The sequence below is a fragment of the Rousettus aegyptiacus genome, unplaced genomic scaffold (genome assembly GCF_014176215.1).
Source record: "Rousettus aegyptiacus isolate mRouAeg1 unplaced genomic scaffold, mRouAeg1.p scaffold_m13_p_11, whole genome shotgun sequence".
In the NCBI taxonomy this organism is placed as follows: Eukaryota; Metazoa; Chordata; class Mammalia; order Chiroptera; family Pteropodidae; genus Rousettus; species Rousettus aegyptiacus.
In genome coordinates this window covers 1,011,011-1,026,588 of record NW_023416286.1, presented here as the reverse complement: position 1 = coordinate 1,026,588, position 15,578 = coordinate 1,011,011, and the positions used below count along the sequence as shown (strand labels likewise).

Sequence of the window (15,578 nt, the reverse complement as noted above, 5' to 3'; positions counted from 1 at the left end):
TTATCATATGGTTTTTACCTTCATTCTATTTGTGTGTGTACTTCATCGATTATCTTACACTGAATCACTCTCGTATTACTCGGATAGGTCCCACTTGCATGGTGCATAATACTTTCATGTGCTCGGAATTTGGTTTACTGATATTTTGTTCTGGGTTTTTATGTGTATATTCACAAGGGATGTTGGTCTGTAATTTTCTTTGTCATCATGTCTTGGTCTTTCGAATCAGGGTGATGCTCACTAGGAGAACAGGGTTGGGACATGTTCCATTGTCTTTGATTTTCGGTAGTTTGTGTTAGTTCTTCACGTGTTTGGCATATTTCACCAGAAGTCATTCGGTCTGATTTCTCCCCGAGTCTTACAGGTCTGTCGAAAGTTTGCATTTCTTGAGTCGGTTTTGGTGGTTTGTGTGTTTTGGGGAATTTGTTTCATCTGTTATTCAAGTTGTTAGAGTATAATTGTTCAGAGCATTTAATCACAATTTTGGGGGGTATGTGTGTGTGTTTGTGGGGAATGTGTATAGTTTTATCCCTTTTGTTTCTCTGTTCTTTTATCTTTTGTTTTTCTTAGTCTAAAGGTTTGTCAGCCTCTTTGAAGTGATCAACTTTTGGTTTCATTGATTCTGGTTTTCTCTGTTTTTTAATCTGTACTTTAATCTATGATTTCAGTCTGGTTTTGGGGTTAGTTTTTTTCCCCCCTACTTCTTCAAGGTGAGATCTTTTTAAAAATAGATACTTAGATTATAAATTTCGCTCTGATCACTGATTGCTCCGCATCCCATCACTTTTGTTGTTTTGAGGTTTTGCTTTCATTTGTTAAGTATTTTCAAATTTCCCATGTGAGTTCTTTGATGAACTGGTTAAAAGTGTGTAGCATACTCTCTCTGTATCTGTGAGTGTCTAGTTTGCCTTCCACTATTTATTTCTAGTTTCATTCTATTATGATCGAAAAGGCACAGAGTTTTTCTTTTCAACAACTGATAGTTTATTAAAAAGGCTGACTTCGGCCCGGCCCCAAGCTCGGTGCTGATGGGAGTGGTCTGCTCGAGTCTCCGGGGGACCAGGAGTGGTGGGCATCGCTACCCCAAGCTTGGCTGGCCCCTGGTGCCCCGGCCCCTTGGCGTTGAGATTCTTGTCCTTTGCGCCTCCGACCCCATCAGCGCACGCCCTGCCGGCGCCGCACGGGTCCGGAGGGGTCCCGACGGGGCGAGTCGCCGCCTGCGGCGCCGTGGGTGTCTCTCCGGGGTGGTCAAGGCTGCGGCCGGGACGCGGCTCCCTGGCCAGGGACCCTGGGGGCGGGCGCGGCAAAGTCAAGGCATCCCCACCCCACTGCATGGCCCCTGCGCCGTGGCCGGTCTCCCAGCACTTGCCTCCCGGGCCGGCTGTGCCCGTGCCCACTGTGCCCGTGCCCATGGAGGCGGCGCCTTGGTAAGGTCTCCAGCTGTCCCCGGGGAGTGGTCTGCTTTGTCAGGTCTGCGATGTTTGGGATTCTGGTACTTGGTGCCTTTGTGTTTGTGATTGTCACGTCTTGACGCGTTGTCCTCTTGCCGGTGCATGTTGTTTCTCCTCTGACGTCAGTGTTTGATGACGTTTTTATAACTTCGTTTTGTTTGATATTAGTACAGCAGCTCCTGCTTCCTTCTCGTTATTATTTGCGTGGAATATCTTTTTCCTTTATTTCACTTTTGACTTGTGCGTGAATTTGGTCGTAAAGCGAGACTGCCTGTAGTTGGATCAGTTTTATTTCCCTTCTCCCCATGTCTGCCTTTCGATTGGGGAATTTAACCTATTCACATTTAGTTATCTCAGATGAGGAAGGGTTTCTTTCCTGCTTTTTCCCCCTGTATGTCTGACACCTCCCCTGTGACTCATTCCGTCCACTGCCGCCTTTCGTGTTGGCTTTTGTAGTGAGCTGTTTTGATTCTCTTCTCGTTTCCTTTGTGCGTAATTTTTAGATACTGTCTCTGTGGTTACCACGAGGATTATACTTAACATCCTGAGTTTCTATCTGTTCAGTGTGATTCAGTAAAAACTTAACAGTTAAAAACTCTGTTCCTGTGTATGCCCACCCCGTTTTTATCGTAATAACTTACACCTAAACATCGCGTGCCCAATAAGAGACAACTGTTTTTAGTGTATTTGTCTCTAAAGCTGTGTTGTCAAGTTACCGACCAGTGTCCTTTCATTTCAGCATCAGTTTGACTCTCTTCAGCGCTTCTTACAGGACACGTTTGGTGGCAGCGGGTTCCTTCCCCATTTATTTGGGGTCGTCTTGGTTTCTCCTTCATGTTTGGAGTAGTTTTGCTACATTTGTATTCCTGATTGAAGGGTTTTGGGTTTTTCCCCGGTGTTTTCAGCTTCCATGGTTTCTGCTGCGAAACTGGCGGCAGACCGTCGCGAGGGCTCCTTGTCCTTGCTGCTCCGGAGTCTTTCTCTCCAGCAGTTTGATCATCGTGTGTCCTGTTGTGTATTGCTCTGAGTTTATCCTGCTCGTCACGTCTTGGGCTTCCTAGCTTTGTCGATTTGTGTCCATTATCAGATTTTTGAGGTTTTTAGTCTCTCTTTCGTCAAATAATCGTTCTGCCCGTTCCTCTCAGTTTTTCTTCGCGGCCTCTCACAGTGCACGTCCCAGTCCCCTTGATCTGTCCCACGGGTCTCTCACGCTTTGTTCACTTTCATTCGTTTTTTTCCTTTCTGCTCTTCAGACGCCGTAGTTGTTAGCTCGTTACTGCTGGTCGTTGGTGAGAGTCCCGACTCTCTTAGCTGCTTCTCATCTGGAGGAGGTCATTGGTAGAGTTCCTCGCTCCTTGCTGAAGGGGCAGAGGTCAGGCTCCCCAGTTAGCCCTAGCCGACCTCTCCCTGGCTGGGCACGGAGCAGGGCATCACCTTGAAACCCGGTCAGGTGCAGGTCTGGGCCCTCCACGTGGCCTTTGCCGGTGTGGGTGGGGTCAGTGCCGTGTTTTCCTCCTGCGGTGTCTGGATGAGTAGCACCCGGGGCCTGTTCTCTAAAAGTTTGCTGTCTTCCTAGACTGTCATTCGATTGTATTTCTGTATTTCTTTTGCTTGTTTCAAAATCTTTTTGTCTTTATTTGAATTTTAATTTTCCAGTTTTACTCCAGTTTTTTTTAGAAATTTGACTGTGATGTATTATAGCGGTTCTTTCCATTGATCCTTTCGAGGGTTTGCTCGGCCGCTTCTCTCTGCAGGTTTCTGTCTTTTGCCTACTTTGCAGTGTTTTCAGACCTTTGAGTGCATTTTCAGCCCTGTCCTTCTTCCTCTGCCCCCGGGACCCTAACAACATGAGAGAGATGCCATTTTTTTTTCTAGTCAAGCAAATCCCTGAGGCTCTGTAAAGTTTTTCCCTCCAAATCTGTTTTCTTTCTGTTGTTCAAATTGGATAATTTCTGTTTTCCCCTCACAGACTCCTCCTCTCTCCTCCATCCTGCTGTTGGTCCCATCCCATCTGTTGGGTTTTTTTGTTCTGGTTGTTGTGGTTATTTTGGTTTTTTTGTTTTGTTTTGTTTTGTTTTTGTTTGTTTGTTGTTCTTTTTTTATACCAATGCTTAATTTATTTCAGACAGTTTTAATGTTATATAAAAATTGAGCAGATAGTACAGCGTTCTCACGTTACAGCCCCCTGCCCCCCGTTTTCCCCTTTATCGACACCTTGAATTACTGCAATACATTTGTTAAAATTAATGAAGCAATACTGGTACGTTATCCTTTGTAAAGTGCATAGTTCATTTGGATTCCCTTTATGCTTATTCGATGTCTTTTTCCTGTTTTGTGACCCCATCCAGGATACCGCACTGTATTCTGTAACCACGTCACCTTAGGCTCCTCTCGGTTGTGACATTTTTAACTTTTAACCTGTTCCTCACACCTGCCTCCTTTGTTCTCTGACCGTGTTTGACCGTGCTGGTGTTGAGGAGTCAGGTATGTTGTAAGATGTCCCTGTATTAGAATTGGTCATCATTAGACAGACTGGGGGGAGGTCACAGAGATGTTTGCCTTTTGCCCATCTGCCATTTTCATCACATAACAAGGGGGCATCTGTCAGCATGATTTACGATGGGTGTGGGTGATGCCGATGGCCTTGCCGCAGCCCCGCCCCTTAACGCGGAGTATGTAGATGACCTGGGACTTTTCTGTGTAGATTTGTCTCTTCTGCATTTTTTAGCTTACTCAGTCATTTATTAATATCGGTAGGGACTCGTGGCTCTTTACACTCTGGGTTATAAGTCAGCCCGCTTTGATTTATCGCTCATCATTTCCTAGCTTTGGCCACTGGAAGGATTTTCACTTGGCTCCTGTGTTCTTTTTGACATGCCTCAGTCACTGAGTTTTTTCGGGGTTATGGGTTTTTTTCACTTATAGAATTTCCATTTGGTGCTTATGTCTTCCGTTTCTTTGATAAGAATCTGTTTTATTGTTAGGTGGTTGTCGTTGCTTGTGGGAGCATTTTTGTCATGGCCGTTTAAAAAAATCTCTCAATTCTCACGTGTCTGTACTTTCAGGGTTAGCATCTGTCGATTCTCTCGCCATTTAAATCTGTGTTTTCCTGGGTTTTGGTAAGATAAGTGATTTTTTATGGCGGCCTGGACATTTTGGGGGTCATGATACTCTGGACCCTATTTAAACCTCGGGCTTCAGCTGGCTTTACGTGACACTGCTCCGCAGGAAAAGAGAGGTGCCACCTCCCCGCTGCCAAGTGGCAGTAGAGTCCAGGCCCTCTCTGGCCTCCGGTGGCACTGGGCGGGGCGGGGGGGGAGGGAGGAGCCCTCGTTATTGCGTGGGGGGCATAGGAGGTCTGGTTCTCCGAGGCTTTGGGGGGCCCTCCTCACTGCTCGCCATGTCCCCCACTGACGCCAAAGGCTTCCACTCTGGTGGGGATCAGACACAGTCCTCGCTCTTTCATAAAATAAAAATTATTTTAAAAGTTTCATCTTCCGTTTTTACAGTATTTTCACGTTTTATAATTCACATACTGGGTGGTCCTGAGTTGTCAGTGGGGAAGCGAGAAGCCGTGTGTGGGTCGTCCCTGGGGCACACCTGAGATGCCACATGGCCGCTCTGGTCACCGTCCCCTTTCTCTGGGGCCTGGGAACTCAAATTGTGAGGTGACCTGTTCTTGTCCCTGTCCCCCACCCCCCCCCCCATGCCTTTTCGACCTTTGTCTCTGACATTGAACTGTGTCCCCATTGCTCAGTTTCTGGAGTATACCGATATAAGAAATTAATAACCTAGATCCTGCCCGTGGATTCCACAGTCCTTAACACTTGTCTTTCGGTCACTTCTCGTTTTCTGGCATAGCGTTTCGTCTTTCAGGGGAAGCAGGGTGCTTTCTGCAAGGAGCAAGTGTGTGAACGTATGTGTGCTGGGTGCTGTCATATGTCCTTTAAGACGAGCTCCCAAAACGGCCCCTTCGCAGATGCTGAAATTGTACTGTGTAACCTCAAGTCACTTAATTTAGAATGCTTTGAGACATCATTATAAGTACGAATAGACTTTGATAAGATATTAGGATACATTGTCATCTAAATTGTCATCTAAGAGATATGTGATGTTTTATAAGTTCTAGGTATAGGTGAGTTAAATCTAAGGGTGTATTTTTAATTCCTTGCCCTATCTGTATTGTTTTATTTTTAAATGAGGTTTTCTGTAGGATAATTAAAGTTATTTGATAATTCTCTAACTCCAACAGTGGCACTGGGGACAGGACAGATAGACTTTTTTAAAAGTCAGAATGAGTTTGTAATTAAGAGTCAACTTTTACAAATTGCGTATTTGCCTTTCGATCTCGCAGCCTTTCTTGATATGTTTTGTAAAGCATCTGAAAATCTTTTTTAGGTAGGTAGCCACCCAAGCTCCCGGAAGGAGGTTCGCGATCACACGCAGGACTCTTTCTTAATGCAGCCCGAGGTAAGCAGGAGCGCAGCTGGGGCCCAGGCCCCCCGTTTCGCGGGCCGCTGCTGGTGCGCTGGGTCCCGCCTGAGTACCTCGGACGCAGGTCCACGCCGCTGCCGGGAAGCGGGGGTTGTGGCGCACTGCGTCTCAGGAGTCCTTTGGCTCCCCAGTGCAGAAACCAGTCACTCACGGTACACTGGCTGTGGTCTGTTGAGTGCGCAATAGCGTTGTGTCTAAAAACAGTGTGCCTCCCCTAATTAAAAAACACTCTCTTGCCGAACATGCTAGTCACTGCAGCCTTCAGTGATCTTTTTGTTGGTAGAGGGTCTTCAGTTTGTAAAAAGCTCAATATCTATGAATCATAATAAAGTGAGGCATGCCTGTCTTACTGAAATTTATGAACTTAAAATATATCAGATGATTGTTTTCTTACTTTATGCCTAAGATATACACAAACTTTCTCTTTCAGTAAATTTTACTAAATTTTTTATAGTGTTAAAAAGTTGTTTGCAGATATAATTTTTTAGTACACACTGCCTTGTCCACAGTGGGCACTCAATTAATTATAGGTTATAAAAGTCTCCTTATTAACCAGTGTCACCCCAATAAATTCAATTTAAAAATAAGAGTCCCTTTCTTTGGTGCTTACTTGAAAGATAAACAAAACAAAACCCCTTTCTTCAAAAGCGTTTCCAGATCTACATTCCCGTTAATGCAGGTGAATGAAGCGGCGCGTGCGTAGTGAGCGCGCCCGCCGGGGCGGTGTGGCCGTGGCCTGCGACCCCCGCAGGTGTCCACGTATGACGCGGTGCTGCGGGCCGAGCGAGCCGCAGCCTGCTCGATCCGCCTGCCGACGTCCCTCGCAGAGGGGACACGCCGTGGCACCCGGGGTCGCAGGCCATCGTGCCACCGACGACTTTTTCTTCTTCCCTCTCTTCTTTGGAGACCCCAGGTCCAGGCACCTTAGACTTCCGGCCGGGGTCCTGTGATCGCTGTGGCTCTATTACTTACTTTGGTCTTTCCTTAGTCTCTTTTTCCTCTGTTTCATTTCGAGAGTTTCTGTTGTTCTATCTTTAATTTTACTAACCTTTTCTAGTCAAGTAAACCTAATGAGATTAGATGCAGCGTGTTTTCGCCTCGGATCTTGTCTGTGTCTTCTCTGGAGTCTGACCCGAGTCACCTGTTGTCCGTTCCTTGTCCCGTTGTGTCCCGACCTCTTCTGCTGACTTCTGGACCGTGTTGTCGTGGCTCTTCCAGTATCTTTACCTGCTGTTTTCGTATCTGTCACTTCCAGATCTGTTTCTACAGCTCAATTCTTTTATTTTTATATGACAGGTTGTCTTGTGCACTGTTGAACAGTCTTTGTTTCCTGCCCTTTGTCATTGCTAAAGACTGGGGTGGAAGCCAGTCTCGTCTCCATCGGGCGGGGCTGGCTCCTGGCCGCTCTAATCCTCTAATCGGGAGCCCCTGCCCTCCTTATCTCCCAGGCCTGACCCGTCTGAGTCCCCAGGGACGCTGCTGGGCTTAGGCTGCTCTCCCAGCCTCGGGCCGAGCGGCACCTGTCGGCTCTGACGCCCTCGCAAGGACCGCTGCCCGCGCAGTGCCTCCCTCTGCGTCAGCCCCAGGACCGCGTGTTCACCCGGTTGCTTGTTACAGAGGTGGCTGTCAGGGCGCCCCAGGGACCCTTGCTACATTTCCTTCTGTATTTATTATGTTTTGGGGGTATATATTATACTAAGTAAACATCCTGGTGCTCAGCAGACTTCTTACGCACTATTTTTGGCATCCACGGTCAGTTAGAAAAAATTTGTAATTAGAAATAGTAGATGTGTGTTGAAAGAAAAATGATAAACTATGCAATAATGAAGAAAAGAAACATTAGGTGGTGTGTACATTTTTTAGACTTTTTCTCTGCGCCATAAAGAGCTACTTTTAGGGTTTTATTGAATAAACGAAGTGCAAGTTTCACTTGAATGTATCTCTTAATCTTCGCTCACCGTAAGCATTAGCCTGCACCATGTTGTGGACGCTCCTCACCTCTGCCTGACCAGGGCCTTCACCGTCTCCAGTGTCCACAGCCTCAGCCGCGCCCGCTCTCAAAGGCACTGAATGCATGAGACGTGGCGTCCGTGCCTACGGCACAGTCGGTTAATATCATCAGGCCGTTTAAAGATTTTCAGGCGTCATGTACGCGCTTTGCGAGTGCGCTGGGTAATGAGGTAGCACGGTTAGAGACGGCAGTGTTTTCTGAAGTCATGTGAAGCACGATGATGCGGCGCGCTGCACCCAGTACGGTGTAAGCAGCTGGGGTTTTTTTTTTTTTTTTGCTTTTTTTTTTTGAACGAAGTCACAGGTTCTGCTAAAGCTCACATGGTTTGTTGCTTACAATCAGAATGGAAGAGAATGCCACATTTCAGTTCGATGCGAATGAATGTAAAGGTGATTTTTTCCTTTGCAGTGCCGCGGACCAGTCAAGTTAAAGTCGTGCTTGAATGTGACAGGCAAGCAGCCTCGGTGCTGGCCAAGTCCTGCTGCCCCTGTCCTAGGTTAGCTGTGCAGCAGCGAGACCACTGAACCTGTCTGCCTCGAGCACCTGCTCAGCTTGTCCGCTGCGTAGTCAGATGTACTGAATGAAATAAACGTGTTACTTCCACATAAAAGGAAAAGTAATAGCAACGTGTAAAATCATGTGATGGTCAGTTTTGATATTCCTCTGGAATGGGTTAGAATTAGAATGTAAGGCACCGTTTTCTGATGAGTAGACTGAAAATGAGCCAGTTTTTCATAAACTCCCATTACATTGACGTTTAACCCTACCAGCACCTCGTGTCCATCAGGTCTGCCTCATTCTTTTGCACCAAATTCGTAAGTGGGTCTGTTTTTTTCCGTGCCTGAATGGGGGCTGCCTTAGTCATGAATTTGTTCCATTTAATTTTATTTCTTTAAGTCACATAGTGCATGTTCACAGGGCGCATTAAATTTGAATGTGGTTGTCCCCATTATTCACCTGTGAGGCAGAGAATGTGGCACGGCCTTTTTTTTTTTTTGGCTAATTAATATTCTTCCATTAAGTGAATCCTTTTGTTTTTTGAAGTTGTGGTCGCAATAAAAGCAGCTGTGTTAAAATATTTTTGGTATTAACGATTCTGTTTTTCTGATAGCGCTTCCTCATTCTCTTTAGATAAAAGTATTTGTCCGTGTGACCAGTTGCTTAGCTCCTTGTTTTCTTGACCCAATTCAACTGGTCTGCTTTTTGTTGGCACGTTTTAAAACTTGATATTAACCATTCTGCCCATAAAATCATTTCAACCTGAAGGATGTTTCTCATAAATTTTTAAAAATCTAATGCAAGATCGGATTGGACAGGGAGACTCCACTCGCTGGGCCGTTGGTGGAGCAGTTCTGCGGAGGCTGCTGCGTGCAGGTCTCGTGCACGCACGGCCCGTGGGCGGCTGTTCGTGTCCGCGATCCTGTGACGCGGGGCGGGGCGAGGGTTCGTGACTTGTGTGGTGGTGTCGGATTGTCAACATTCTTTTATCTTCCATTATTTCATCGATGTGTTTACTTTGATCTTTTCCCCAGTATAAAATTGAAATCGTTACACAGGCCTCAGGAGAACATGTTCTCTCCTGTCCCTGTGACTTTGGGGGAGTTGCAGTTTTCAGTTTTTACTTACCTATGTGTAGGGATTTGGTCAAACAAACTAAATTAGCAGAGGGAACAGTTTTTGAAGGCGACCTAGCCGAGATCGTCTCTCTTGTTCTAACCTCATCTAGCCGCATCGCTCAGAACAGCCTGCGACCCCGTGGGGACCTGGCTCCCTAAGCCCGAGTCCAGATTAACAGAATTGTTTTGCAGAGAGAAAAGGCGTCATGAAAAATACGGTATTTTTTTTCCAGTTAAACTGTGGTTCTCTTAATTATCTTTTTCTGTTTCGAATTTTAGAAATACGGAAAACTGACCACCTGTACCGGCTGCCGAACGCAGTGCAGGTTTTTCGACATGACTCAGTGCATCGGCCCCAACGGGTACATGGAGCCATACTGCTCCACGGCCTGCATGAACAGCCACAAGACCAAGTGCGCACGCTCGCAGAGTGAGTCCGGGGCAGGCGGGGTGGGCGGCGGGGCCCAGGGCCCCGGTGCCCGCCACCCTCCCCTCTGCCTGGGTCGCAATGCTTGTTTTAGCTGCATGGCAGACTCCCTCACCGAACACTTTTAATGGTTTGGATCGTTTCATATTTCTTTTAGAGTTCTATCCACATCTGTCTTCTTAGCTAACATGGGTTTTCATCTACACGTGATTAAATAGAGATCGTCTCATGTATCTGTGTGCGTTTTAGAGACATAATATCAGACTCTTGTGACAGTATTTTTTAAGGTGTAAATAATCTTGGAAATTGATAAAAGGGTAGTTTACAGAAGGTTCTATTAAGAAACTTTTCTTAGATCAATTAAAATACTTTTAAAAGACTCATCACTTCATAGACAAATCAGATCTGTATCTCTTCTCTCCTAGGTTTGGGAATTATTTGCCATTTTTGTAAGCGAAACTCTTTACCTCAGTATCAAGCCACAATGCCCGATGGAAAACTGTATAACTTTTGCAATTCCAGTTGCGTGGCTAAATTTCAGGTTGGTTACTTATTTTGTTTAACCCCCACCTCCAGTAATAAAATGTACACAGAAAATGCACAGCGTTCTATGCTTTATCTTTACTTCGGTGCTTGTGTGTAGTTTGTCAAGGGTCAGATTGGGGCAGAGGTGTAGGGTCGCAGGAGACGCAGCTGCAGCGGCTCTCCTCAGCTCGGACGCTCTCATTGGCCTTCTGCTGTGTTTGTGATCTAGACGCAGAAGGAAAATAAATACAGCTGAGTTCAGTGCCTGATGTGCAGCACTTTCTTAATAGATGGTGTGAATGACATTGTGTGCCTCTTAAAGGAATTGTTTTGCGGAGGGTGCAGGTGTGTTCAGCCTGGAGGTGGGAGGCAGAAGTGCTGTCTTCGTGTAACAGAAACAAGCCCACTGACGGGGACGGGGCTGTAGTACGCCCTAATTTAATACAGGATCAGTTCCAGGGAGACATTTTTCACTTGGTAGGTGACGTAGGTCTTCAAAGCTGGCACATGGATAGTCTCAGAAGATAGCAGTACTGGACATGTTCAGACTTAAGCCCGTTGACCGCTAGGGGGGACAGTTAGAGGGGACTTGGCGTGGTGACGCGGTGCGTGGGTGAGCGTTTCAGGGTACTGCGCAAAAGCTCCGACGCGCGTGCGGGCCGCGCTCGCGAGCTCACCTGCCCAGCAGCTCTGTGCTGCAGGCACCGCCCCCTGTGCGAGTTTATTTAGACTGAAAAGTCGTCTCAGGTATGTAATTGTGACTCCGACAGTCATTAGCATTTAAGCTTAGGTGGTCTTGAAATCGGCTGAATCATTTTCGTTAGTAGTTACATCCTCGGCTGAGCTTAGGTGACAGACCACAGTGAGGACAAGCCTTTTGCTTTGGGAGCTGGGATCGTGGCCATTGCTCTGTCCTCGGAGTGGTAGACGTCGCTTCGGACTAGAGATGAACGAGGATTGATCAGATGCGCGGAGGGCGGCGTCTTGGGCACGCTGCCGGTCAGGTTATACCTCCACTCCTTTTCGATGTTGGGTAGATGAAATGTTAATTGAGAAAATATTAACTTCTTTTCTCTTATGATTGCAACATGCATCGTCCATGGTTTTGATGAGGCCATTTGTGTGTTTTAAAGAAACGCTGAAGGTAGAGTCTTGGCCCTGCGGCGTGCGCCCCCTTCAGTCTGTCCGCACCTCGTCACTTTACGACTCTGGGAAGTCACGCAGGGCTGACGGACAGAAAAGCAGCATTTTCCCTTACTCTTTCTTTATCTTAAAGCAAACTATAGATTTAAAACTATGTCTTCATGAGATGTTTCTCCGTTTCGGAGTAAGATAATAGATAGGATGGCTTTCATTTGTTTTGAAATATAATGGACTTTAATTTTGGGGGGGAAATACTAAAGGTCGTGTTGGTGGTTTTTATTTAAAAAACATTTACTCAATAGGCACTGCCCTAAATCTGCAGGTTTTATTTTTTTGTGTGTTGAACAACCTGTGCAGAGCTTTAAACAATGATAAAAGGTGTTTTTCCTCCTTCCACGGCCACGGTGAAAAAATTAATACATTCAGAATGTTGTGTGATGTGGATTAAAGAATGAAAATTAAATATCAGTAATGTACTCACCTACTCAGATTAGAGCAAAACTTTTAAAGCTCGTATATGCTTCTATCTTTTTATATTCTGTAAATTGTTTTAACTTCTAAAAATGTAATAAAATTAAAGTAAATTCCTGGTGTCAGCACTAGTTTATAAATCTTTCCCCCCAACTTTGTGTAAGAAACGGTCAGTTTTAAAAAGTCACACAGGCATTTTCCCTGACGGACTTGGAGAGGCTGCGCGCTGGGCGCTGACCACGCTCATTTGCTAGTTCAAGACCAGGGCAAACAGCCTCACTAGTTTTGCTGACATTTTCTTAAAGAAAAAAATCACAATTGGTATGGTTTTTTTTTTCTTTTTCATAAATTTTAAGACTAGTAGTAGTCTTATAGTAAAAAATGAATTTCAGCTTCACAGTATACTAGCATACTTTCTTAAGACAAAATTCAGAAATGCAGTTTTATGTGAATAAATATCGAAGCAAAATGCGTACTCTCTTTCTGGATGTAGTTGCTACTTGACATTGGTCGCAAATAACGACCCTGAGCCCCGCCGGGCTTCAGCTCTGCCCTTCGCTCTGTCCCAGGCGCTGAGCGTGCAGTCGGCTCCCAACGGCCCGTGCGCGCCTCCCAGCGACGTCCAGCTGAAGTGCAGCTACTGCAAAAACTCCTTCTGCTCGAAGCCGGAAATCCTGGAGTGGGAGGCAAGTGCCGCTTGGTCGTGTTGTGGGGCGCGGCGAGCGGCGTCTGGTGGGGTGACCGTGGCGTGTCCAGCCGGGACTCGCTCTCTGAGCGGACGAGGGGCCGCTGCTCAGGCTTCGTGACGGCCGTTTACCTGTGCGGCAGCGGCGCTAACAGAGGATCCGTTCCTTTCTGGGTAGAGTAGAGTCACCGAAGTCACAGTCGCCGTACGTTACGCTCACGACAGTGTGCGCAGCGTCACTCTGTAGCGTGTACCTGGAGCCCCGTCCGCAGAGTTTCCCCGTTCCCCGCTGTCCTTACGAATGCTTTCTGTGAACTCCAGTGTGCTGTGTTGCCTGCTGCCTGTGAGGCAGAATCTGGGAGTCAGTTACTGTGTCGTCATGTAACGTTTTATAATTGTGTTTTAACTTTAAAAATCCTCATTTAAAATTTCTTCAATTACAGTTAACATTCCGTGCTATTTAAAAATAGTTTCAGGTGCACAGCACGGTGCTTACACGTTTCTGTACCTTACAGAGCGATCCCTCTGCCCAGTCTGGTCCCCACCTGACACCGTACGCGGTTATAACGATGCTAGTGACTGTATGTCCTGTGCTGTCCCTTACGGGATTCTAATACGAATTTGGGCTCCCTTCCTCACGACTCCTGCCCTCACCAGTTCACTAATTTGCTTTTTGCCGGGCAGTGCGAGGTGGGCGAGCAGGTGCCACGGTGGCCGCAGCCGCGCGGTGCCGTCTTGAGCAGCGTTCGTCCGCGGCCGCCCTCGCACCTGCCGTGAGGGCCCAGGCGGCCGTGGCCCGCCCGCACCCGAGGGTCCGGCAGGTGTTGGGCGGAAGGTGGCCGGTACGGTCTCTGAAGGACGTTAGAAGTCGGGAATTTCATTGTGTTTGCACTCGAGTCCCTAGAAAGCTCTGTAGTTGCTTTTGGTGCGGTTTCGAGAACCTTCGGGCTGGTCGTCCTTGGTCACCAGCGCCCAGTGGTGACTGAGACCCTCTGGTGAGTCATAGTAGGAAAATGGTTGCAGGCCCGGATGTGAGCAGTAGAGGAGCGGGGTGGGGGGCAGACACCCCGAGCAGCATGCCGAGCGGCGTCCCCTCAGAGACGGAGGCCCGCACGGACTGCGCGCTGGCGACATGGTGGGCGGGGCGGGCCCTCCGCCACCTGCACGCCAGCCACGTGGGGGCGGGTGCTGGGACGGAGCGGGAGCCAAGCCTGTCCCCGGGACCGAGCGGGCGCCCCGTGTGTCTCACTCGGGGTCACGGTGGCAGCTTCACTGTGGCTTTCCCGCCCAGGGCCGTGTGTCCGTGGGGCCCCTTTGCACCGGGACTGCGCCGCCCCGCGAGCTGCTTCGCGGCCCCCCACCTTCCTTACCGTGGTCCCTGGCTGTCTGGGCTCCTGTCAGGCTGGCTTAGACCCGTGCTGCCCGGCTGCATGTGTGACGGGTGTCCCTGCTCCTTCTGGGGCCGGGAGGACCGAGCGATTGCCTGGCCTCTCTTCAGGGGACCCCGCCGTCCACAGCTGTGCAGGGCCCCTGCCGGCTCCAGGTGGTGCTCCCCGGGGCGCGGGTGGCGGGCGTGGAGTCCCCGCCTACCTGACCGTACCCTGCGAAGAAGGGAAACTGTCACGATCCCCAAACGTCGCGGCTCCCTCCCTGGCCCGCCACCCCTGTCGCTGGGGCCCCGTGGACGGAGTGCCCCGGAGCTCGGTGGGGCCGTGAGTTCGCAGGCTCGGCGTCTCGTCTGTGGGACACGTAGCCGCAGGGATGGTGACGTGGGGGAGGCGAAGGCGGCGGCGTGCCGTCGGGGCTGGCTCCCGCCGCTCACGCGCTCCCTTTGCCTTCAGAGCAAGGTGCACCAGTTCTGCAGCCGGGCGTGCGCCGACGACTACAAGAAGCTGCACTGCATCGTGGCCTACTGCGAGTACTGCCAGGAGGAGAAGACCCTGCACGAGGCCGTGAGCGTGTCCGGCGCCAAGAGGCCGTTCTGCAGCGAAGGCAAGTGCGCGCGCCCCGCCCAGGCGTGGCCGGGCAGGGAAGGTGAAGGCGCCTTCGTGCCCACCCGCTCGCTCAGCCGGCAGAGCCCCCCCAACCCCTCACCCCCCCACCCCGCAAAGTGGGCCCATGTCATTGGGTCAGCGAGCACACGGGCCCCGACGCTGGGTGTGGGCCGAAGCGCTCCCCGGGCGCCCTTGGCTGCCCCGCGGGTCCCGCGGGCCCAAAGCAGCCGCACGCGGCGTCGCGTAGCGCAGAGCGCGCTCCGGTTTCCAGCTGGGATTCCGGGGAGCGCACTCCGTTCCCGTCCACGCCGTTTTCCTCGTGTTGGCGCCGGGCGGCAGACTGGCAGTGGGCTCCGGGCCCGGCCCTCACCCGGCGGCGGGGCCCGGAGCGCGGCTGCGGCTGCGTCCCCCCCGCCCCCAGAGCCCCGCGCTTGCCCCGAGCCGGCTCCCTCCGCCTGCACTCTCCGCGTCCCGCGCCCAGGACTCCCGCCGTCCAGTCTGCCGGCCTCGTCTAGTCAGTGTTTTTGTCCTGGATCCGCTTTCTCTGTGGGTTTCTGCTGTTAGTCACTGGCAGGTAAAAGGGCGTTAGATGCCAGCAGGAGGGAGTGGCAGTGGCCCTGGGTGACAGGCCCGCGCCCCAGGGCCTGGGGGTGCCCCGCACACTCCACGCGGAGCCCTCGTGCAGGGGGCGCCGCGTCTAAACCAGGGCCCTCCTCCTCGTGGGTGTGGCCGGCATGTTTTACCTGGGGCGAAAGGTAACC

General features: G+C 49.6%; 1 protein-coding gene across 5 annotated transcripts in view; it reads left to right on the top strand.

Moving 5' to 3' along the window:
- ZMYM2 (zinc finger MYM-type containing 2) overlaps positions 1-15,578 on the top strand; it is a 75,558-nt gene that overhangs the window by 33,254 nt on the left and 26,726 nt on the right. For 4 of the 5 annotated variants that reach the window (XM_036228365.1, XM_036228364.1, XM_016121909.2 and 1 more), the window contains 5 exons: positions 5,850-5,921; positions 9,852-10,002; positions 10,425-10,540; positions 12,708-12,824; positions 14,665-14,815. In XM_036228365.1, the coding sequence (XP_036084258.1) occupies positions 5,850-5,921; positions 9,852-10,002; positions 10,425-10,540; positions 12,708-12,824; positions 14,665-14,815 (607 nt within the window). The remainder of the gene's footprint in view (positions 1-5,849; positions 5,922-9,851; positions 10,003-10,424; positions 10,541-12,707; positions 12,825-14,664; positions 14,816-15,578) is intronic. The other variant, XM_036228363.1, reaches the window with a different exon arrangement.